Genomic DNA, 24,324 nt, shown 5'->3' on the forward strand with positions numbered 1-24,324 from the left:
GCTTGGTGGTGCATAAATTCACTTATGATTTTTATTTTCAGTGGATCTGAAACCTGCATGGTTTTCATAAGCTGAACAGGTTAAGGGAAACCTATAGTCAGAGGAAAAATCTAGGAAGAGACAGGAAAAAAGTGCTAATTTATTTGTGCTTAATGTATAGTTTTTTTTTTCATTTTCTTTTAAACTTAAGTTTTCATTTTCTTTCAGTTGCAGCAGAGTCCAAGGCTGAACCGAATGTTAACTGAAAACTTGCCTATAGCAAGGTGAGCATTTTAAATTTTCAATTTCCAGATAATTGAAACGTTCGCCATTTGAAAGTCTAAATGTTAGTCATGCCTTTTTTCATTTTAAAATTCAGCATCTGTAGAAAATTCTGAGCAACAGTTTAGAATTGCCCAACTTTACATTAGCAGAAGAGGGAGTTTGTCTTACCAGATCTGCTCTCCTGCCAGTCTTGATTCCCCCTTAAATGGTTCTAGAACCCCCCACCATCACTTATTCCAGTAGTCCATTCCATGGATCTGGAATTCTTTGTGCTGTCTGGAGTAATTAGTCTTTAGTTTGCTATCACTTCTCATTTCTCCACACACTTCTCATATACCACTTGTCTAAGCTCGTTGGTGAGGAGCTTCAGTTCCTCTAGTGTTTGGCTGAACCCCCTTCCTCATTATTCATGCACATTTTTGTAGTAGATATCTTCCAGCAGTCTGACCTTTCCTTGAAAGGCTTCTTGAAACATACATGAGGTATGGCCTAGGAGAGTCCCTTCAGCAAAGGGGTCATTGGCTCTCTACTCTGGTAATACACCCCAGCACAATTGCTACTGCCACTTTTCTATGCCAAATAGTCAACACTTCAGGTCCCTTTTGTGATAAACTTCCATGTCACTGTGGCAGTATTCATCACCTAATGGATCTTCTGCCAAGGAGAGCCCAACGTCAAGTCAGTATACCAAAGCGCCTCTCCCAGCATCATGTCAACCATGTGCTCTCACCCAGGGATATGGCAAAAGTGATGGATGTATGATATTTGGAACTTCTTGCTGCCAGTCCAGTTTAACACTGGACTGAATACCCTTTGAGCTGGTTTCTGCCAAGCCACTTACTGCCCCATCTGATTTCCTTTTTCTTCATAGGTTTAGAGGTGTGTACTAGGCTAATGGCCCTGGGGCCTTTAAAAGCCTAGCCATAGGATTACCCTGGCATTATGCTGCCCAACCTTAGTTCCCAGTGCCTGTCTAGTAGAGCCACTGGAATTATCCCCGGGGTGAATATTTTTCCCATCCACTCAAGATTTCTCTTGAGGGTCTGTGAGGTGCTCTGCTTGACATGTATAGGAAGTCTATTCCATAGGATGGGCTATCTGTGGGTTATGAACCGGTCTCTCCAGTACTTTCTGTTTGTGGTAGTGAGGTTGGTCTCTGGAGCATGTGGTGTGGAGAGTTTGGGAGTTCTTTAGGTAAAGCATTTTTAACAGCTGGTTTAGACATGGCTTTAAGTCGAGCAGAGATTGCCTCCAAGTAGGCGATGAGACATTTGGAGTTTGTCCATATAGGACAAGTGTTTTAAGGCCTAGGATCCTCTCTGAGGTACTTTTACAGCCCCTCCAACTGTTGCAGGTGTCTAGTGAGGTACATGCCAAATGGGGCTTTGTACTCTGGCCTAATAAGGGAAGAGTAGAGGGAGACTATGACCTCTTCCTGGCTGCAAAACCCTTGGGAATGAGTTTGCCACACAGGGCTTTCTGACCACAGTGGCAATGTAGTGATCAAGAGAGGTTGCGGTCTACCTGTGTTCCCAGATCTCTTAACGCCTTCTGTGTTCCGTGGACTACCATCAGTGTGGTAATTCACGGGAACTGGGTTTTCCCCAAAGGGGATGACTACACATTTTTGGCATTGAGCTCAAGACCATGGTTCTGACACCAGTCTCTCAGTGAGGCCATTCTGTAGGATGTCAACATCACTTGGGGAGTTTAGCTCCCAACTTGCAATAGTGTGCAAACTCGGTCCCTTCGTGTTGGCCTGGACTTCAGAGAAGTAGATACCAAACAGAGGATCCGGGAATGAACCCTGTGGGACTCGACTCGTGACTAGTTGGCAGTCTGACTTGGAGTTGGCTACTTTCACGCTGTGGGTTCAATCTGAGCCGGTTTGCAACCCACCTAGTTGATATAGGGGTTGATGCCTAGCTTAGTGAGTTAAGATTCCTGAGTGGGGAGTGGTATGAAAGGTCTTGGCCAGATCAAGGTAGGGTGTATGAACCACCTTGCCTTCATCCACAGCTTTGGTGACCTGACTAAGTCTAAGTTGAGCAGGCATGATCTACCCTTCACAAAAACAAACTGTGTGGGATCCAGAGTTTGGAGATTCCTTGTATCCTTGTTAGGTCCATGATTCGTTCCATAGTTTTGCATATCAGACTAGTCAGGCTAATGGGGTTGATGGTTCCCAGGGTCTGTAGTTGCTCCTCCTTTGTGGAAAGGGATGACTGTAGCAGTGCGCCATTCAGTAGGGACAAAGCCTGAGGTGAGGCTGTGATTGAACTGGGCACACAGGTGAGGTGCCAGTTCACCCTGTAGTTCATGTAAAACACAGCCAGGGATATTGTCAGGTCTCATAGAAGCTGTGTTCTTGGCCTTGGACAGTGCTGTTTTAACCTGTGCAACAGTAATACTGGGTGCCTGGCAAATCTAATGGTATTGCGATTGGTCCTTTGGGGGGGGGGGGTAACGACACTGAATCTGTTGGCCAGTATATTGGCAAGATCTGCCTCTGTATAGGAGGCACCATTGTGCAGTAGCTCAGAGCAAATCTGGGTATTGCCATGGAGATTCTTTGCATAACTATAGAAGGACTTGTGGTTTTTACTGTCTGCTTTATATTTTTTCATAGCTAGCTTTAGAGGATTTGATGAGGGATCTCAGCTTTTTGTTGAGGCTGATAAGGGAGTTTCTTGGGACTTCACCTTATTCCACATCAGTTTCCTCCTTCTCTTGTAGTTTGTTTATGGCAGGGGACCACCAGATTGGTGTCTTTTTTTTGAGGAGAGGGTCTTGGTTCTATTAGGTATGGTGATCCATGCATTTGTGTACGTGTTCATACAGTGCATTGGTATGATTTGGTAGTCATGCAGCTGTTCTCCATTTGCATGGGTGCTGTGAAGTTAGCCACCTCTCTTTTTAGGAGCCCAAAGTTAGCTTTGGAACAGTTTTTCAGGGTGGCTAATTTTGTGGGGGGGGGGTAGGAGGGATGTGTATTTCCAAGGTGATTTGTGGTCTGATTTAACCAGGAAGGAGTGGACTGTTGGTGTAGAGCAAGGATGTTCTCACTTCTGGGGTTCATATCATCCATGAAGGGAAAAAATCAGTGTGGTAGGCAAGAAGTGTTTTGTCTACATGCTTCATATGAGCATTTAAAACTAGGATGCAGGAACATGTCTGTCACTAGAAATGAGTCCACTTGCAATGCACTTAAAAAAAAAAAAAAAAAAAAAAAAAAAAAATACATAGTAATCCACAAGGTTTATTGGCAACAATTTTTGAACATATTCCTGGTATACAGTATAAAAATGTAAAGAAAAAAACTCCTGTATAAGGAAGCTTTTTATATTGAAATATAGCACTTTAGCTCCTAGGGGCATTAATATAGAATGCAACTGGAAAGTTTTTATATACATTTTGAATTTGAATTGTTTTAATTGTTGAATTTTGATTTATTGGTTGATTTGCATTGTATAAATGTGCTGCATTTTTTCTGTATGTATTGGAAGGCTACTGCCGAGGTACTAGAGAGGTTGGATTACATTTTCATTGGGGAAGATCCTGGTCTTGTTGGTAGTTTATATTTTGAATTTTATTTTATATTTGTTAAGTTAAACTATCCTAAGTATGTCTCTTGTGCATAGGCAACCTCGTCCTAAGGGTAAAAGGATTCCTAAGCACAAGAGGCATGGAGCACAAGTGACATGTATGCTGAATACTCAAACAACTTTGCTGCCAGTCCTTTCAGGACAAGTCTGCCTCAATCTGAAATATTTTTTCTACTATCCTCAGCCAGGTTTACACTGTCCATCAGGCTGTTTCTATGCCTATCTGGCAACAGATAATGGACAGAACCCAAAATCTGAAGTTCAGTCGTTCAAGCAAATGCCTTCTCCCCCCTTCTCGGGTCTTCCTCAGCCTTCTCCAGACCAGATTAATTTCTCTGGAGTTATCTAGGTTTTACTAGATCAGGGCAACATTCAACTGGTTCCTGTATCCCAAAAGGGAACAGGGTTGTATTGCAGAATGTTCCTTGTCATCACAGGACCAGTCTCCAGCATGTCTCTTCTTCCTAAATATCTTGGATTCCCTCCTTTTTAGATGCTTTCCTTCCAGACTGTTTCCCCTCAACTTCCACAGACCTTTCTGGTATCTCTAGTCCTAAAGGATGTCTTCAGATTCACATTAACTTCTATTCTGGAGGCTTATGTTTACTTGCATTTTCAGCTCCTGCTTTGCCCTTCAGTCTTTCAGTGGCCCCAAGGGTGTTCAAATGACTGATCCCTGTAATGGTTTTGCAGGCTTCAGGGAATCCAGATATTCCCATATCTGGATGATCTGCTTCAGGCTCCCTCCCAATCCAGGTATTTGCAGGATCTAAACTTCACTGTGCTCTACCTGCAAAGACCTGGAATTCATCATCTGTCTCAGTCCAGCCTGACTCTCTCGGGACAATCCTTTTTGGGATGCAGAATTCAAACCATTCCAGTGTTTGCTTCTTTCTTGCAAAGTTCTGTGACCACCTACTTTGAGTGTCTGCTTTCTCATTTTGGCAAGTGAATTTCTCAGGATCCTGGAATTCATGGCATCTGCCAATTCCATGCTGCTTTGCCAAGCTTCACAAACTTAAGTAGTTGAGGACTGCGTGGCTGCAGCATTACCATCCTCAGGAGTTTCCACTTCCCTTCCTTGTCTGCAACTCTAATTGCACTTGTGGATTCAGCAGGTCTCCCTCAATCTGGGACTACCTTTTCAGGTTCCTACATCAGCTCAGGAACTGTTCAAAGAAAATTCTGATCTGGGGAGGGAATCCTCTTCCCAACAATTGAGGGTTCCCAGGGTCTATGGCCTCTTCAGAGGTTGTACCACATCAAAATAAAGAATTATGGGTGCTCATTCTAGCTCTTCAGGCCTTCCATTCTCTTTGGTCTCCAGGCCCTTTAAAAGTTTTTACAGCCAACACTTCAGTTTCATGAGCCACATTCTCTTCAAACTGTATATTCCTTTGTGCCAGAATAGTTTGGAAAGAATGTGGCTCATGAGTAATGCTGATGCACAGCACATCTGCAAAGGTACTGTCTGAGGCAGGTGTTCATTTTGAGTAAAGGTTTATTTCATTCCATCACAGTTGTGATGTGGCAGATGTTTTTTGATTTGATATTGCATGAAATGTGCTGAGGTTAGTTTGGAGAGACTGGTTCCAACAAAGAATACTGTATTTCCTGAACCTAGTAAATTTGTTAATTCTACATTAGAAGTGTTTTTGTGTGTGTAAATGATGTGTTGAAGGTAAAACTGATCACAGGTTTAATTTGTCACCAGAAGTGGCATGTTTTACGCTCCCTTATGAATGAAGTATTGATAATCTCCTGACAAGGTGGGGCATGGTGGTTAGGAACTGAATTTTATTATAGCTTGAATGCTGTTATCCAATGGTTGAAACGTTTAAGTTGATTTACCTCTTGTTCCATTATTTCAGGGTTTACCCAAGATTCATAAGAATGAGTAATCTTCTGTTTAGACCTATAGTTGCTTGAGGGTGGCTCACTAAACCTGTGTCCATTTATCTAAAAAAAAAGTTGAGACTGGACACTTAAGATGCACAGCAATTGCTTTTTGATTAGAGTTTTCAAAAAGTGTCCATCTAGTAACCTTTTGGTAACACTTCATGTATCACTGTTTACAATGATAACAGCAAGGTATTTTAATGGTTAAGGATTTTATTGAATTGAGAAGTGATTTGGATACTAGCCAGATTGATTTTATTTTACTTCTCCTTGAGATGGTTTTGGAGAATAGCATTTTCACATTTGACAATAGATATTGCCATCAGAGGCATGGTGTAGCTATGGGCACACCTTGTGCCAATAGCTATGCCAGTGTTATGTTTGTATGGGAATGCAAGTTTCTAGTGAGTTTAAGATGGGGTCATGAAATAAAATTTTACTACTTTATGGAAGACCTTTTTATGTTTTGGACTGGCACCATAGTGGAATTAGATGAATTTGCTGTATTCGTTCCACTACAGACTTGTCTGTGGTTTACTGCCACCAAGTCCTTTACTGAGATACCCTATTTAGATGTTATGGAAAAGGGAGCCTGGTATTAATAGGCTTATTCAAACCTTGATAGGAGGGATTGTTAGTTTTGTCTAACAGTATGCATCCTAACCATGTGTTTGAGATTGTGGTGAAGGAACAAATGTTGAGGACCTCTAGGCTACATGTTGGACCAGGATTTTGAGGAATTTATCTTGACTCTGAAGCTAGGGGTAGAAGGGGATTGAGATAGCCAAGTGTATGTATTTTACCTGCCGGCTTAGGAAGGGTGTTGGGAGATCCTATTTTACGACACTCGCCCAGGACCCACAGACTACAAGTGACAGACCCTATGACTTTTTCCAGCGACATAAATTAAAAAGAATTGGCATTTTAACCTCCATCTGTTGAAGCATTAGTTGGTACATCTAAGCTTTATTACAGGAATATGGCAAATTTAAAGACTTACCTGGTTAAGTTGGGGTATGGACCAACTGGGAGAGGGTACCAAAGTGTGGTATTTAACTTTTGTCAGTAGTTGAAGGTTAGTTTGTTCGTCCATAGAAGGGGAAGAAATATTTAAATGTTATGGCTGACTAAACATTGTTTAGCCAACTGAGTAGTGCAGCTAATTTTATGTTGGCAAGTGTTTCATGAACAGATTGGGGACCATATATATTGTATAAATGTAACACTGTCAATGCCTTAGCTAAACATGTTCAGATGTAAGGTAATGCCCATAGGTTTTCTTTTTACTGTGTTAAATGTTTGAGAATGCTAGGTTGGGTAACATTGAAAATGAAACGGATGTGAAGCAAGATGGAAAGCCAAACCCCATTCTCATATGGGGTTAGGTTTAAATGAATTTGTACCTTTGAAACCGGTTTTAAAAGCTAGAAGGAAAATTAATGTCCATTTCCTTTTGCGGAGTTCACTTAATGAGTTCAGCTTTAATGATTTAATTTTTTTAGTTATAAGTGATTGGTAAAGATGTTTCATTAGGGTCTGAAGAAGCTATGATTCCGTAGTGAAAGCACTTACCAGTTTGTATATGCATTAAACTTAGATTTATTTTGCCTGCTGTTTGCTGCCTAATACCTGTGAATATTTTGAACTGTGGCTACTGTTTCCACAGCAGTGCTTTTCTCTGCACTTTTGATTTCTGGTTATTAGTTTAGTTTGTCTGCTGGTGGAATTTTCATTTCTAACTTAAAGTTGTTGGAACATATTTTGCTTAGACATGAATTTTCTGAATGGTATGTAGTCAAACTCAAATGTCTCATTATTTTCTGTCTTCAGTCTTTAACGATTTACCACTAATTTGTCAGAAAAATGCACGTTTATGAAAAATGGGCCAAAAATGAGGCAAAAATCTGTACAGTTAAGATGTATGAATACATAAGTTCTGTAACTGACTGAGCAAAGTACAGTGCTAAAAGTAGATGTGATGGTGTTCAATCTCGCCGTTTGTTCTTACACATGGGTTCGGAGCCGATCCTCGGCTCTGTCGGCCGCTTGCAAGCTCTGCATCGAGAAGAAGCTCGAGACAACCTAATGCCCACAATCCCCCTCTGCCTTTACCCCAGATCTAGTTTGCCGCTGCTGCATTCGCATCACTGGGATCGAGCTCGAGCAACTTCAGATAAGAAATAACTTTTATTATTGTTATTTTTCAGGAAAAATTTATTCTAAAGTACTATTTAGTGACACAGTGTGTGTGTGTGGTAAGGTAGAAATACTCGGTACCGTTAAGTTTAATTAAACTTATTAGAGTTTTTCGGGGCCTACCACCCCTTACTTGAATTTGACAACCGGACTGACTTGTATTATCGGATTCGACATATTTACTGGATTTGTCACTCTACTGGACTTGACTTTTTTCTCTTTACCTGTTTCTTCTTTAAGATGTCTGAGAAAATTAAATCAGGTTTTAAACGTTGCCAGTGTGGCCAAAAAATGTCAGTTACTGATAACCATAGTTCCTGTGTCTACTGCCTTGGCCCTCTCCACTTACAAGAGGACTGTTCAATTTGTCACTCTTAGTGGGAGGGTCATGACAGATAGGCGCAGGAAACTCATGGACAGGGGGTTGTTAAAACCTTCCTTTCAGGAGGCTCTGGATGCTTCAGACCAGGCATCCAAATCCTCGAAGGAATCGAAGACGTCAGAGCCCAGGTCATCGGCTCCGAGCTCTTCGAGTAAAGTTAGATCACCGGTTCCACAGACTTCGGAGCAGAGTGTTCAACTGTTGGCAGTTTCGGAGCCTCGAGTCGTGGAACCGGTGATGGAGCTCCCTCCACCGACTCTGAGGTCGGCTCCGTCTTCGATACCTTTGACTCGTTCTTCCAGACCTCTCTCCGACACCGATGTAGACCTTGTGGTGCAGAAGTTAATGGAGAATACGGTCTTATCCAAGCTCATCTCGGTCTCCTCTCAATTGGTGTCGAGACTTGAAGGCCTTCCGTTATCTCCATCTGTTCCTCCTCCGAGACCTGTCCAGTCTTCGGAGCCGGAAGAAGCTGAGCTGCTGATTGTGGAGCCCTCAGTGCCAGAACCGTCCTTTTCTCGGTCTGCTCCGTTCACCTCTACTCCGTCCGATCCAGTACCGGAGTCTCGGAGCCGAAGATCCATCCTTGGTTCCGGGACCGAGAGTCGGACCGATGTTTAGGTTCCGACGCTCCCTCTCGGGGCCTCGGCGCGGATCGACTCTGTTCCGTCCTCGGGGTCGATGCCTTCGGTGCCTGTTTCGGGGATTCTTCCCATTTCTTCGGAACCGGAGATACCTCGACTCGGGACCCGGGGCTTTCGACCTCATGAGGAAGGTGTTGTCTACCCAGACAACCACGCCAGCAGGATCAGCTTCTCCTCCCCATAAAGGTCCGTTATCCTCCTCTGCACCCACGGCTACATCCAAGCGCCGAGCACCGGTGTCTCAGCCACCCCTGGAGGGTGCCCCTCTTCCTCGGAGGCTTCTTCGGATGCTCCCACGAAGACGTCCCTAGGAAAAGATTGTGTAAGAGGAGACACTTAGATTCTCCACAAGAATCTTTGACATCCGATACTGACTTGGATGAGTCAGAAGGGTCCCCTAAGTCACCTTCAGAAGATGTCTCTTTTTCTGACATATTGGAGATCCTGAAACAGAGAGGTGACTGGCAGTCCCTCCCCCCTTCTGAGGATGAGTCAGTCTTGCTGAAGGCATTTGGTGCTCGCCCTTCCTCCTCCTGGGTCACTCCGCCCTTCGATGAATTAATGGAACTTATTGCTCGAAGGGCGTGGGAGGCTCCTGACACAGTGGAACCAGTCCCTAGGAAGCCTAATAAGTATATCACTGCATCCCAGGACAAGACTTACTTGACAAAAGGAGTTCCAGTGGACGCTATGGTGGTGGCAGCTGCCACAAAAAAGATGTCGGAATCTTCCTCATCTGTCCATCCCCCTAATAAAGATTCTAGGACTATGGACAGGTATGGGAAGCGCATTTTTAGTTCAGCAGCTTTTTCCATGCGATCCCTGAACTATTTGACCCACTTTACACGACTACAGAGGGATCTAGTCAGAGTTGGGAGATACCCTCCAGGGTACTACAGATGCTGCTGTCTCAGAGAAAGTGACAGCGCAACTTAATACCCTTACATCCATTGTGAACTCGTCCATGAGGCTGATCTTACGCAGCCGAAGGTTCGAGTAGGGCAGCAGCTTCAGCGATTGCTCTTCGCAGACAATCCTGGATGTGCTTATGTTCATTTGCGGAAGCCTTCAAGTCTTCCTTTACTAACGCCCCATTTGACGGTGCCACTCTTTTTGGCCCCAAAGTAAAGGAGACCCTTACCCGGTGTGAGCAGGAGGGAAAGACTCTGTCTGCTGTCGGAGTCCGTTTTTCCACCCCATCCAGACCATACCCCAAAGGGCAACGTGGTGGAAAAATGTGGTTTCGAAAACCCCAAGGATCTTTCCCAGGCACACAGGGTGATGCCCCTTCTAGAGGCAGAGGAGGGGGCAGAGGTGGAAGACGCCGCCCTGGCGGCAGAGGGGGTCCGCAGAATCAAGGTGACAGGGATACACTCCCTGGTAAACCTTTCCAGCACTCCTGAGAGGAGGCCCAACTGTCCTGCTCTGGAGGCAGTCGGGGGTCGCTTAGCTTTATACCCTCAGGCCTGGCAAACATAACTACAGACAAGTGGGTAAAAAGCATTGTTACCAGCGGTTACAATATACCATTTCTATCCTATCCCATTCCAAAGAAAAGACTCCCAGATGTGCCGCCCCATCTGCGAGAGCCAGCAGCTATAGAAATTTCAAAGCTGCTAGAAAGAGTCATCCAACCAGTCCCAGCGGACCAAAGAGGATTCGGAACTTACTCAAGGTTCTTTTTAGTTCCAAAGAAGAGGGGACTGGAGGCCCATTCTGGACCTAAGCGACCTCAATACCTTCGTCAAGAAAGAAAAGTTCCGAATGGTCACGCTTCAATCGATCCTTCCATTCTTACAGAAGGACGACTGGATGTGCTCAATAGATCTGAAGGATGCATACTACCACATCAAAATGGCCAGGGCATCCAGAGATCATTTGCGCTTCCGGCTGGGTGCCAGTCACTTTCAGTTTCGAGCCCTGCCCTTTGGTCTGACCTCAGCCCCCAGGGTCTTCACCAAATGCATGGCAGTGGTAGCGTCTCACTTGAGACGCCTAGGATTCCAGGTGTTTCCGTATCTGGACGACTGGCTCCTTTCTGCCACCACCCAGCGTCAACTAGTACAGGCCAGAGACTACACTCTTCAACTGTGTTCACCTCGGAATTTCCGTAAACTTTGGAAAATCCTTACTACAGCCATCACAGCGTATCTTATTCATAGGAGCGGAATTAGATACACATCAGTTAATTCTAAGACTTCCTCCAGAAAGGATACTTTCACTTCAGACTCACATACGTCTTCTTCTTTTGTCCAGGAAATCCCCAGCAAAACTGGTACTGAAGGTTTTGGGACTCATGTCAGCTTCTCTTATTGCAATACCCTTGGGAAGACTGCACATGAGTCCTACAATGGCTACTGTTTGCACAATGGTCATTCCAACAACTACCTCTGACACGAGATTCTTATAACGAACACATGCAAATCACACCTAAACTGGTGGCTTCAGACTTGCAACCTTTCCAAGGGAAGACCATTTGTGCTACCCACGCCGACAGCTACGGTGACCACGGACGCTTCCCTGATAGGGTGGGGGGGGCATCTTTCAGGGACAGACAGTCCAAGGCGAATGGACCAATTTAGAGTACAATCTGCACATCAATGTTCTAGAGTTGAGGGCAATGTTTCTAGCGTTGCAACACTTTGCTCCCCTTCTTCCTCTGGGAACTATTGCAGTTCAGACGGACAACATGTCTGTAGTCTGGTACATAAACAAGCAAGGGGGAACCAAGTCCTATCAGCTATGCAGAGAGGCCATGAGAATCTGGCAATGGGCGGAGTCCACGGGTCGCTTTCTGATAGCAACGCACATCCCGGGGTCAATCAAAGTCATAGCAGACAGGCTGAGCAGAGCAATACTGTTACCGCACGAGTGGTCCCTAAAACAGTCAGTTGCGAAAAAGATTTTTCGCACGTGGGGCCAGCCTTCCTGCGATCTGTTTGAGTCTCCAATGAACGCCAAATGCAGGAGTTACTTTGCCCTATTACCCCCTCCAGGGGAAGTCCCCAGGGACGCACTGATTCACGATTGGCCCCCGGGTCTCCTGTACGCATTTCCTCCCTTCCCCCTGATCACAAAGTTTCTCCAGAAAGCCAACAACCTACACAGGACAATAATCCTCATTGCCCCATTCTGGTCTCATCAAATTTGGTTCCCCTTCCTCATGACACACTGCATTCGGGGACCCTGGATCCTGGACCCAGAGCCGGATCTATTGACTCACTCGTCAGGGGCTCCCCACCCCTCGCTCTTGTCCCTCCATCTAGCAGCTTGGCTGCTCCAATTCCCAACTTAGCCAGGTCTGATCTTCTTTCACCTGCAGTTCAGAATATATTAGTGGCTTCTCATAAAGCTTCCACTACTAAAACATATACTAGTAAATGGAAGCGCTTTGTGTTCTGGGCAAATACACAGCAAGTGGACCCTGTTATAGCTCCTTTGAATAAAATATTAGAGTTTTTAACAGAATTGTTCCATCAGGGTGCTTCTCCTGCCACATTAAGAGTTCAATTGGCTGCCATTTCTAATTTCCATGTGGAAGAATGTGGGTCTCCTGTTATGGCCCACAGACTTTGTAAAGCCTTTTTAAAAGGGTCTTTTCATATTAGACCACCAATTAGATCTCCTACGTCACCTTGGAGTCTAAACTTATTATCTAAGTTGATGCTGCCCCCCTTTGAACCAGCCTCCTCTTGCCCATTGAAGTTTTTGACGTGGAAGACTCTCTTTTTGGTAGCCATTACATCCGCTAGGCGAGTATCTGAACTTCAAGCTCTCTCCATTAAACACCCTTATTTGATCTTTCACTCTGACAGAGTTTCTCTTCGCACTAATTCATCCTTCCTTCCTAAAGTTTGTTCTATTAACAATATTAATCAGTCCATTGAATTACCCACTTTCTTCAAGAATCACTCCAATAAAATGGAGTATGTTACACAAATTAGATGTCCACAGACAACTAAGGTTTTACTTGGATAGAACAAAAGATCACAGGAAATCTGATCAACTTTTTGTAGCCTTTGCTGATAACAGAAAAGGAGTAGCGGTTACTAAAAACTCTTTCTAAGTGGTTAACTGATTGTATCATCTATGTCTATGATTCTTCAGATCAAACTCTTTTGCACAAACCCAAAGGACATTCCACAAGGTCAGTCTACATCCCTGGCTCATGCAGCTCGCCTACCACTAGACGCTATTTGTGCGGCTGCTACTTGGTCTAAACCACATACATTCATTTCTCATTATAAGGTAGACAAGGTTTCTAGGGACAGGGCAACCTTTGGTTCCACTGTGCTCAAGAACGTCCTTCCGTGAGTTCCTCAGGAACAAGGAACTAGGGACGCTACCCATGTGTAAGAACAAATGGCGAGATTGAACACTATCACATATAGAAGTTATGTCCTTACCATAACGTTCCATGTGGAGTGTTCATCTCGCCTTTGTTCTTACATTCCCACCCTTAGGAAGAACGTTCAGTTTGGTGCCTGGTCTGGGGCATTCTGCTTCTGCATTGCAGTTGTTGTATATATGGTTGACGTGTGTGTGTGTGTGTGTGTGTGTGTGTGTGTGTATATATATATATATATATATATATATATATATATATATATATATATATATATATATATATATATATATATATAGACTCTCTTTCTGTGCATATGTGATATTGGCATGAGTGTTTCTCTGACTGCTGGTTTACTTGCAAACTAGATCTGAGGTAAAGGCAGAGGGGGATTGTGGGTATTAGGTTGTCTCTAGCTTCTTCTCGATGCAGAGCTTGCAAGCGGCTGACAAGGAGCCGAGGATCGGCTCCAAACCCATGTGGAAGAACAAAGGCAAGATGAACACTCCACATGGAACGTTATGGTAAGGACATAACTTCTATTTATCGGCAGTGAACACTCTGCAAAAGCACATTAGGTTTGTGCAGAGAAAGGGAAGCATGCACCTCTTCAGGGTAGCTGTCTTGAGAGTTGCACAGCTACAGGGCAGGCCAAATATTTGGGTGCTTTAAAATATATGTAGCATATCAGAATGCCTTGGTCAAAGTGAAAACCAAGGTATGAAACTAATTTCACGTGAGCTTGGAACTATGGAGTGGGGTTGGTAGGGGGATTTATTTCCTAGTAGAAAAGTCACTTTGACATGAGAATCTATTACACCAATTCTCAGATTGTCAAGATGGGAATGGTCTTCCTGCTGTGCTGGCAGAATTTACGCAAGTAAATATGTGGTTAATAGAAGTCCTCCAAAAAAAGGTATGTTGGATCGGATTTGTGTGGAAGTACAAATTCCATTTTATTAACTCTTATGCAAGTTGCATATGGTGATGTTTCCTGTTTTTTGGCACTTTATCTAGCTTGCATCTAATCTGAGGAGTCCTTTCAGTGTCTTTATGCTGACTGCTTTACATCTTATTCTTTGCTCCAGGCTTAATGTACAAAACGTTGCGAGGGAACTTCCAGAAACTTTACCCATTTTTTCCACATGTAAAAAAAAAAAAAAAAAAAAAAATTATATGGGTTATTTAGTGATGTATGCATAACTCCTACTTAAAATAGAAGTTATGTACTTGCCAAAACTTTTCATCTGTTGTCCATCTGGTTGGGACCTCCTGGATGACTCTTGTAAAAATTTTTGAACTCATCCTTGAATTGTGTACTCCATCTGTCTGGGTGGAACATCAGAGAGTATCCTGGGATTTGGAGGCTGGGAAAAGGGAATGTAGTAATCTCTGGGTATTATGTTTGGCACCCAGGTGTTTTGTCCAGGCATCTAGGTGCAGAAATAACCCCCCCCCCCGACTGCCTCCACATATGGACAGCCAGGCAGTGCTTCAGGAGCACTGATTAAGGCTTATCAGAGGCTCCCTGAAGCTCTGATTTATGTGGATCCCTCCGCCTCTGGGGGCAGCACCTACTGTTGAAACCGCCCCCTCTGCCTCTGGAGGAAGGATCTCCATGCAGGTCTTGAGACTCTGAACAAAGTCTTACCACCTCTCTGGTTTCTAGAAAAGGTATTCTGAGGTAGAAAACTTTATCCTCATGGCAGGCCAGATCTTTCCTTCTTGCTCACTGCAGGTAAATACATCTGTCAACAATGGTCCAAACCATCAAAGGTGGCATTAATGAGATTTCTTGAAGGGTTCCGCAAAGCTGCATAAAGGCCCATCTCCTGGTAGCTATGCCTGCAGCGGCTGCTTGAGATGCCTTCTGCTGTATGCAAAATCAATCTCAAGGAACTGGCAAGGGAAGATGGTCACCAACTGGGGAGAAACCTTCAAATCCATCTGCAACATGGTCTCAGCAAGAGTTGGTTAGCTCTTCAACCAGGTCTCTCTGCAATCAGATGAAATGTGCCAAATAGTTTAACAACCTCTGAGCAAATGTTGCTGAGGTACAAAAGCAGTTTCCATGCATGTCCATCACCCTGGACTTTGTCTGAACAGTGGAGCTCTGTTCAGCTAGCTCCTTTTCTGTATGCTGACAAAGACTGCATCTAGTGGGATACATTTTCTCTAGTGTAGATGGGCAGAGGGTGGACCGAGGAACCTGCAACAGTGCTCAAGAATAGGCTTGACTGTCTCCTTCCCAACCTATCGGGAAACTAACGCTATGAGCGTTTCTGCTGCTGGGGGGGGCAGGGGGTGCAGGTAATCCAAGATGTGGACAGGCCTGACTCAAAAGCCTCCAGGAACACTGACTCCTCAGAGGTTAGGACCAGCCAACATTCTGCTTTAGGAGTTCCAGGACATCTAAGGAGACATCTTCAGGTGTTGATTAGGGAGATCCTTCTCCCTCATCAAAATCTGTCCTCTGAAGAATTCTGTGGGGGACTGTGCCTTCTCTTGCACCTTTTTAAGGGACCTCATCCATGGGGTGCTCCAGGGAGGTATTGGAAGAATGGGGGACTCCCTGTGGGGAAGCAGTCTGATGGCTCCTCTGGGCAGGTACTGGATGTGAGGAGACTATGCTTTTATCCTAGAGAATGCCCTTTCTGCAACCTGGAAGGTCAGGTCTGGGGAGATTCTCTTCCCCTCAGAGCCAAAGTCACCAGAGGGAGGAGAGCTGAGGCCTCCAGACAGAACCGGACCAGAGCTGTCAAGGGCTGAAGCCCCAAAAAGGGACGGATCCAGCAGTCTGATCCAAGAAGTCTGCACTGACTTTGGGGGGGGGGGGTCCTTTGGCTCGGAGACCCACTCTGATCTGACAAAAATGGAACAGAGCTGGTCAGGGACATTCAGAGTTGGACAGCATCCCCAGATCTGACATAGTTGGGTATCTGGAATCCTAGGGTTCTGATGCCAAGGGATGAATCAGAGGAGTCTTCAAGATATATTGCAAAGCACTCATGGATAAAGGATGGAATGGAGATTGCAAGACCCAATCTGAATTTAAGCTTTGGGAAACTTCTGCATCATCCTGTACATATTGGCCTCAGACTTCGAAAAGACCTAGACAAGAAAGTAGGTCTGGATGAAGTTTAGATTGAAGGAACTGTGGAGGACGAGCTGGAGTTGTTGGTTTCAGATGGTGAATGAGTAGGCTCCAAGCCACAGGATCTGATGCATTAGGATCTGAAGTAAGGTGTTTGGAACAGGAGATCCATAGATTATTTTTCAGATACAGTGGGGTCCTAGGATAAGACTGCCTTAACTTTGCTCTGATCCAGTGCCATTGGGTCCAATGTTTTAGGATCACTGGAAGCTCTGGGATCCAAGGGTGGCTTAGTCAGTTGGATCCAAAAGGGTCATATCTGAGATTTTCTCTTGTATGGCTCTAAGAACCCTTGAAGCAGAAAGTTTGCCTTTTTTCATGCTTTGAACTATGCTTTGAGGGGGATTAAGCCCCAGAAAGGGGATGATGCTGGCAAAAGGCCCTTCAAGATGAGCTTATTTCTCCTGTTGGACAAGGCCAGGGGGGATTAAATGAGGCGGACTGCCCTCAAGTGCATCTCTTGAAACCTGTTGGTTTGTCTTGCATTAATACAGGCAAATGTTCACCCAAAAAATCCAGGAGATATGCCCTCACTTTCTCACACACTGCAACAAAATTGAACTAAATCTAAGAATGGCAAGTTTTACCAGCTATTAAAGCTTTCTTTTTTAAGTTAAAAGAAGGAAGTTGAAGGGTTGAAAAAACAGCAGTCTCCAACACCTGCAGTTGAGTAGAGGGAGGATAGAAAGTAACAGCAACAGTAGAGAATTCAAAGTGAAATTTTGTCAGCTCGCAAATAGTTAACACACAGCCTTGCTAATAACCTTTACATAAATAAGACTGTGTTCAAAACTAAAATTACTTATCCTGCACTCCCTTACCCATATTAAACTCCAATCTGATATCCATCCTTACCCAGGCCCTGCTCTCCCTACTTTCTCTAACCCACCACCTTCACTCTCCTCCTATTCTAATTTCCCCTCTACATGTAGTCTACCTCTTAAAGTGCACTTTTGACCCCATAAATTTCAACCTTGGAAGCCTCCTTAGTCCATGAATTTCAGACAGTCATTGCCCAGACATGGCCATTATAACTGAAACCTGTCTTAAGCCCCATATAAGTATGATATCAGGGAAGATGATAATGCCCAGGCCATGTTTAATCTAGCCTGTTCGAAGACCACCTTAAGGTAGTTCAACTTAATTCCACTCCACCCAATCTCCTTAAATCAGAAATTTTGTAAGTGTCATAAGGGCTATCTACCCCCCTGCAAATAACCTCCAAAATTTTGAAAACCTCCTTGAATGGGCCTCCACTAACTTTAGCCATGAAACAGTAATACTCTGACTTTAAACTTGACTGGCTTGCCTGGTCCTTTAATTCAACAAATTTTATAAACTTGTACAACTTTCATCAAAACATTCACCACCCTACATGCATAAACAAGCATACATATACATTCCACCCTCTACTGGATTCTGACAAATCTAACATTAGCTATAAAGAAGCAGGCTGTCTACCTGGCACTCGCTTCCCAGCATATCCAGTAAGAAAAAATCCATATAACTATAGTAATACATTCTGCTACATTTGAAGTGAAAAAAAATTTCCCCAACCATATTTAACATACTCTTAAAACAAAACTGGGCACCTCTAAAACTCTACAATTGGACCTTGCAGTACAGTATTTTAATAATGCTTTCCTGTAAACATTAAGCTTGCCCTACTCAGGAAAATTCTTACCAAAACTCAAGCAAAGGCATAGAGCGTGGTCTGTCTTACTAACGGAGGTAATGCTAATCTCACCACCTACCAATGACTTTGAAATCAAGCCAAGAAGCAAATCAAACAAGATAAAAAAAATTGTACTTTCAATCTTGTCAACTAAAATGCCAAAAGATTCCCCAAAATTCTGGAAATCAACTTCCTTAATGCTGGAAAACCCACTAGCCCAATCCCAACAACCAATACTATGGACTGTATAGCCACCCAATTCAATTTCCATGTCATAAACTCAACCTCACTACTAAAAACTACTAATTCTTTCAATACCCACCCCTACTATCCAACTTATCCTTTTCAGATTGAACCCAAACAGACTAGTTGCATACAAAATGTGTTATCTAAGGTAAAACTTTGTCGCTGATCAACTACATGAGGATTTTCTGAAACTAGCCGCCACACCCATTGCTTACCCTATATTCCAAGTGTTCTACCTCTGAACAGTTTGTAGCTCCTTTTGGAAAATATCCCATGTCGTACCACTTCATAAAGGAGGTCTCAACAAATGTATCAAACTACAGACCTATAGCCTTTCTCACACCTTTAGCCAAACTTTAGAAGTGTATGCACATTAGGCTACTTCCTGAATAACCTCTTATCTGATGCACACCATGGCTTTTGATCCAAACACAGTACTAATACAGCCCTCAAGTTTTACCAATTCCATTAATCACCTCAAACCACCAACTTGTCTGCCACCTTCTTTGACCTGTCAAGTCTTTGACATGGTATCTCATTAAATCCTTCTAAATAAACTGGCCTCTTAAGACTTCTGTCCTGAAGCCCTTAGCTGGTTCCATAGCTACCTCTCTAATTGAAAACGGGCAACCTTATGGGATAAACTCTCACCCCACAGTCCCATCTCTGTAGGAGTACCTCCAGTATCGATCCTTGGACCACTACTCATCACTATTTTTACTAATTACCTCAGCTCTGCTGCTGACCCTGCCAAAAATCATACAATATGCAGATGCCTCCCTCATTTGTTTTGCTTCCCACTATCATTGTGCTCCAAACAAACTCACTGCCCTCAAAATTGAAAACTACTTGGCAGCCCATCAGCTTGCACTAAACCCCAATAAAACTAAGCTTATGGTCTTAATGCTTCCCTACCAAATCATCCACCTGTCTTCTTCCAATGGCACTAAAATAGAACCTGTCGAACAAACAAAACTCACTATTGATAATGCATTGAAGTTTGACTAGCATAGCATGGACAGTCCGTGTAAAACTTGGTACTCTATGGGGCCAGACCCTATCTTATCAACCATGCCAGACTTGCAAAAGCAAGAATCCACCTCATCTTTGCTACTTTACTGTTCACCAACCTTCAAAACAGAAATAAATTACCTTGAATCTTGTAACAAGATAAGCCAAATTTGCATGTAACCAACCTTGAATCCTGTCATTGTACTGCCCTCCACCTGGACTGGTTAGAACTCCCAAACTTTAAAGTATAAATCGCCCATAGTCAATTATAAACCTGATTACTGCACAGCTCTATATGACCACCTTCAACCCTATACAACCTTAAATCTGTTGGGTCCGCTGATAGTGTTGCTTGAAGTAAACTCCCATGGCAACTCCTTGTACTGCCATAAAATTGCTAAATATTGGAATTCTCCCTCATTTTATCCATCAATGCTCATAACTTCAGGCCCTAAAACAATACTCAGCTCACTGGATATGCTCTTGTTCTTCCAATTTAACCTGTTTCTCCCTCCTTTTCTGTCCATGCTCACATAGCCGCGTGTCCTCTACTTTCATCTTTCTTGCATTTGTGCTAAAACTAAACTTTGTACTGTATTCACTGTTGTAATGCTGTTTAACCCTTATTGTTACTGTATCAATATGTAACCATATGGTTGTATTTTCAATCGTTTTGTATAACTTCTGTGGAGCTTTTCTCCCTGGGTCTCTGCTGAAAACGGGCCAATTGCCCAGTCGGACATTACCAGGTAAATAAAATTGACTAGAGGCTGAAACCGTGTATGGATGCAATGGCAGTAAAGATCTGGGGAGTTAGAGAAGGTATGATTATGTGAAGAGGGGGGTGCACGAGACTCTGATCCAGAATTCTAGGAAATGAGGCAGTCTGATCCCATCTTGCGTCACACTTCCATCAGTGAGGAAGAATGAAAAGGACATCCGTTTAATAAACATGTTAAGTGCATTTAAACCAAGGGTGCTAGTTAATACCTAACCTCCTTAGGAGTGTTGGGGATTGAAAATATCATCCTAATGTCTCAGATTATGGTTAACAGTTTGGGGCAAAATGTCTCGGCTGGCATAAACATGGCAAGAATCACTGCTGTGTACTAGTTTTACTTGTTACTTAGTATTGCATCGTATGTATATTTGTCTTTGCTAAACTCACCAGCACTGTCATTTTCTGTTAGTTTGAGGTGCAATATAAATTTGAATATGGATAAACTACCAGCTGCACCACTCTGATATATTTTCTTATGTTACTTAGCTGTTTCCTGAACTACTGAATACATTTAATGCAAATAATTCTGTCAGTTCACAATTGGGTTTCTGATCTATAAATGCATCTCTTGCACTTTATACCTTGGTCAATTCAAGTGGTAAGAGCATGTAGCCCTCAAGGAGTAATTTTGTAGTTCGTGACAATGCAATGATTCTGTTGGGCCACCCTGGATCAGAGCATGTTGCTTTGCAGGTATTGTAATTTGACATTCTCAAGGTTATACTATTATAAACTGTGATGATAGCTATTCTAAGCAAATAGCTTAGACCTGAAAACCAGGGAAAGTACTTGTCACAAAAGTACATGTTCAAGCACTGGTATTCTAGCAGATAAACATGGGGACAATATTAAAATAGTTTGCAGAGTTAACTAAGCACAAGATTAAGTGTATAGCAATTGGGGAGCTATTCTAATGCAATGGCCTTAATTATATGCCATTTAAAATATCTGCGAAACAATTAATACAAGTAAACCTGGTCAGCTGTATTGCCATCGACTATGCTCCTGTAGATGGCGAAGGCCCCCTCCCTCAATCTAGCAAATATGTGCCACAGGAAAATGGTATAGATAAGACTGGTGCTTTGAATTACTGGTATGTTTCTTGATTATCAAAGTACTCTACTTTGCTTTTACAGCTGCTTTTTCTACCTGGCTGATTTTGCAGGCAATGTCTGCAGCTTCCTTAATCTTTCTACCTACATTCTACTAAATTTGTTTCTACTACTGACCTTAATTGTAGGTGATCATAGTATGATAGGCTTTTAGAAGCTTAAAGCTGTAAGGTATATGCATTAAGTGAAAGATGCAGAAATGTTTTACCATTGTTAAACTTGCATATGTTGACATGGTTAAAGTGTGCATCTCAAATGTCTAATGTCCTGTCCAGTTTGTAGCTAAAAATGATTGATCAGCCTGTTACACAGGTAAGTGTTAAATGATTATTTTTTATCCTTCAGTGATTACCTTGTGTCCACCTCTGTAACTATAAAACAACCCATAACATTTCTAGACAAATTGACGGTATCCTTTAAGAATACCTCACTTCCCCACCATTACCTGGAGTCTGAAACCTTAAATGGCACATTCATCCATACCTTTGACTAGTCCCACACCACTTAAATCATCCTGTCTAGAACTGTAGTGAGGCTTGGATAGAGGGCAGCTGCTCCAGTCTCTAGTTTGGGGGCTGGGGGAGCACAATTGCCAGTTCAAGAAGATGCAGGTCATCTTGGTATTTTAGTCCATATGTAATGAGCTTTCTACAGTTATTGCCAAATTGTCCTCCACTTTGGGTTGAGGACCAGTGCTACTCTTGGGATGACCTAGCTAAGGCTTTGATCGGTCATTCATTGTACTACACAAAACATCCCAATATCTCCACCTAGTTCTCCCTCAAACTTCCATTTAGCTTTCGCTTTTTTTATACAGTAAACTCTAAAGATACCAGCAGATCGGTCCTCATGCTGGTCTATTAGCTTACTTGTTCCCTCGAGTGTTTTATCCAGTGGAAAAGCACAAATCACAAGTTCTTTCAGGCATTCTTGCCTTCTCCCCCTGTCCCCTGGTGGCTGACAGGGATATGCAGTGCCATCCCTTTTCATGTGCATGTCCCCACATGTGTTAAGGAATACAGGACACTTCACCCTGCCAGCTCTTCCAGTGCCCAAAACACAAACTGCCATTTGGGGTGCAGTTAGGGGTTTACCCTATACCACCGAGCTAGCATTTTAACTTGAGAATTAAAACTGGCAAAGTATGGTAAGTATCAAATTTTCCCCTTGTTTACATGGTCACCAGATAAATTCTGTCAAATTGGATACTGGTTCAAGAGCACTATTAACTTGTCCATTTTTGACCAGTATAACCGCACCTTCACGTTTCCTAAGATTCAACCCTAACCATGTCCTAACAAAGCTTGTGTACGTACTTTTTGTCTGATACTGTTTTACATCTGATTCAAAACATTTTTGGCCATCCATAACTGTAAATGGTGCCCTTTCTTTTAGCCCAGTCATTTGCTTTTGGGTGTCTAGCTTAACCTTTCCTTGCTAATAGATTTCCAGTACACCTTTAATTTGTTGATTGCAATGTCATTTCAGTCCCAAAATGTATAGACGTCCCCACCAGACCCCCTTCACATCTCCAGTACCCATTTTATATGCCATACTTGCCCTTCCTGGTGCACAAATATTTTAGAAGCACCTCCTTTGTGGAGTGGAACCACTGTTGCTGTACGCCATTCTTTGGGTAAGTATCCTGTAGTAAGGCTAAGATTAAACAGCAGCCTTATGTGCGAGTTTAGTTCCTCATGGAGTTCACATAGCACGCAACCTGGGACACGCCGTCTGGTCCCATTGATGCTGTGTTTTTAGCTTTGGAGAGGATGGCTCTCACCTGGACATCTGTGATGTCAGGGAGGCTACATTCAGCTGGGATAGATATTTCTTTTGGGGGGGGGGGGGATTTGCACTGAACCTGTCTGCCAGTATGTTGGCAATATCTGTGGGTTCAGTGTATTTTTTGTCATTTTGAACTAACTCTGAGCATATCTGGGAGTTTCCACCCAGGTTTCTAACATAACTAAAGGCCTTGTGATCATCTTTAGTGTCTTGCGATTTTCTTAAAGTTGGCCTTGGATGATTTTGAGTGATCGTAGCTTTTTGCTAGTACTGATCAGAGATGCCTTCCCTTTTTGGGATTTTGCTCTGTCCTGTAGTAGCTTCCTCCTCCTGTTGTAAAGTTTGTTTATGGCTGGGGTCCACCAGACAGGACAACCTGCCTTTGGGGGAAAGGGTCTTGGTTTTATTTGGGATTGCATGATCCATGCATTCTTGAAGGTGTCCGTAGAAGGCGTTTATAAAGGATTCAGCGGTGTGGTCTGTGGTTTCCACTGGCCCAGGGGCCTTGAAGGATGCCATTTCAGTCTGGAGTATGAAGTCAGCTTTTGAGAAGTTCCTCACTGTGGTCTTTTGTGCTGGGGGTGGGGGCGGGATGTGGGTAGACTCTGTCATTGTCCATGCTGGTGTGAATGACCTGAGATGTACCTCCCTGGACTACATGAAAAGAGACATAGAGGAGCTCTCCAATTATGTAGCCCAGGCTGGTATGACCCTGACCCTGAGCAGCATGTTGCCCTCACCAAGAATGATACCACAGTACAAAGACAAGACAATCGGCTTTAACAATTGGCTCAAGTACTGGTGTCATTCTAAGGGGATCCAATGTCTGTCTGCCTGGGATGATATGTTGGACAAGCCACGCTGCTTCGCAAGGGATGGCTTACACCTGTCACCACTGGGCATTCGGATATTGGCTAAGGCTCTTGCCACCCCCATAGTGCCTTTTTAGGCAAGGCTCAAAAGACAAACCCACCTCCTTAGAAAACAAAAATAGAAAAAAACTAAGGGTAATGCTGCTCAACGCCAGAAATCTAAATCTCAAGATGCAGGCACTTGATGCACTCCTCAGCATGGAGAACATCAATGTCTGTGCAGTAACTGAAACCTGGTTCAAGGCTCCTGAGAGCACCCCAGCGCTACCAGGCTATACCTCGTATCATGCATTTCGGCCCCAAAACCCGGGCCCAACCACAAAGGGAGGGGGAGTGTCCATTTTCATAAG

General features: G+C 43.5%; 1 protein-coding gene across 2 annotated transcripts in view; it reads left to right on the top strand.

The window, feature by feature from the left end:
• The window catches only part of LOC122808471 (dehydrogenase/reductase SDR family member 4-like), a 501,584-nt gene that overhangs the window by 402,702 nt on the left and 74,558 nt on the right, over positions 1–24,324 (top strand). For both annotated transcript variants that reach the window (XM_044079461.1, XM_044079529.1), the window contains exon 7: positions 208–263. In XM_044079461.1, coding sequence (XP_043935396.1) covers positions 208–263 — 56 coding nt within the window. The remainder of the gene's footprint in view (positions 1–207; positions 264–24,324) is intronic.

Source organism: Protopterus annectens, chromosome 1.part0 (genome assembly GCF_019279795.1).
Source record: "Protopterus annectens isolate FY-2018-M chromosome 1.part0, PAN1.0, whole genome shotgun sequence".
NCBI lineage: Eukaryota > Metazoa > Chordata > Ceratodontiformes > Protopteridae > Protopterus > Protopterus annectens.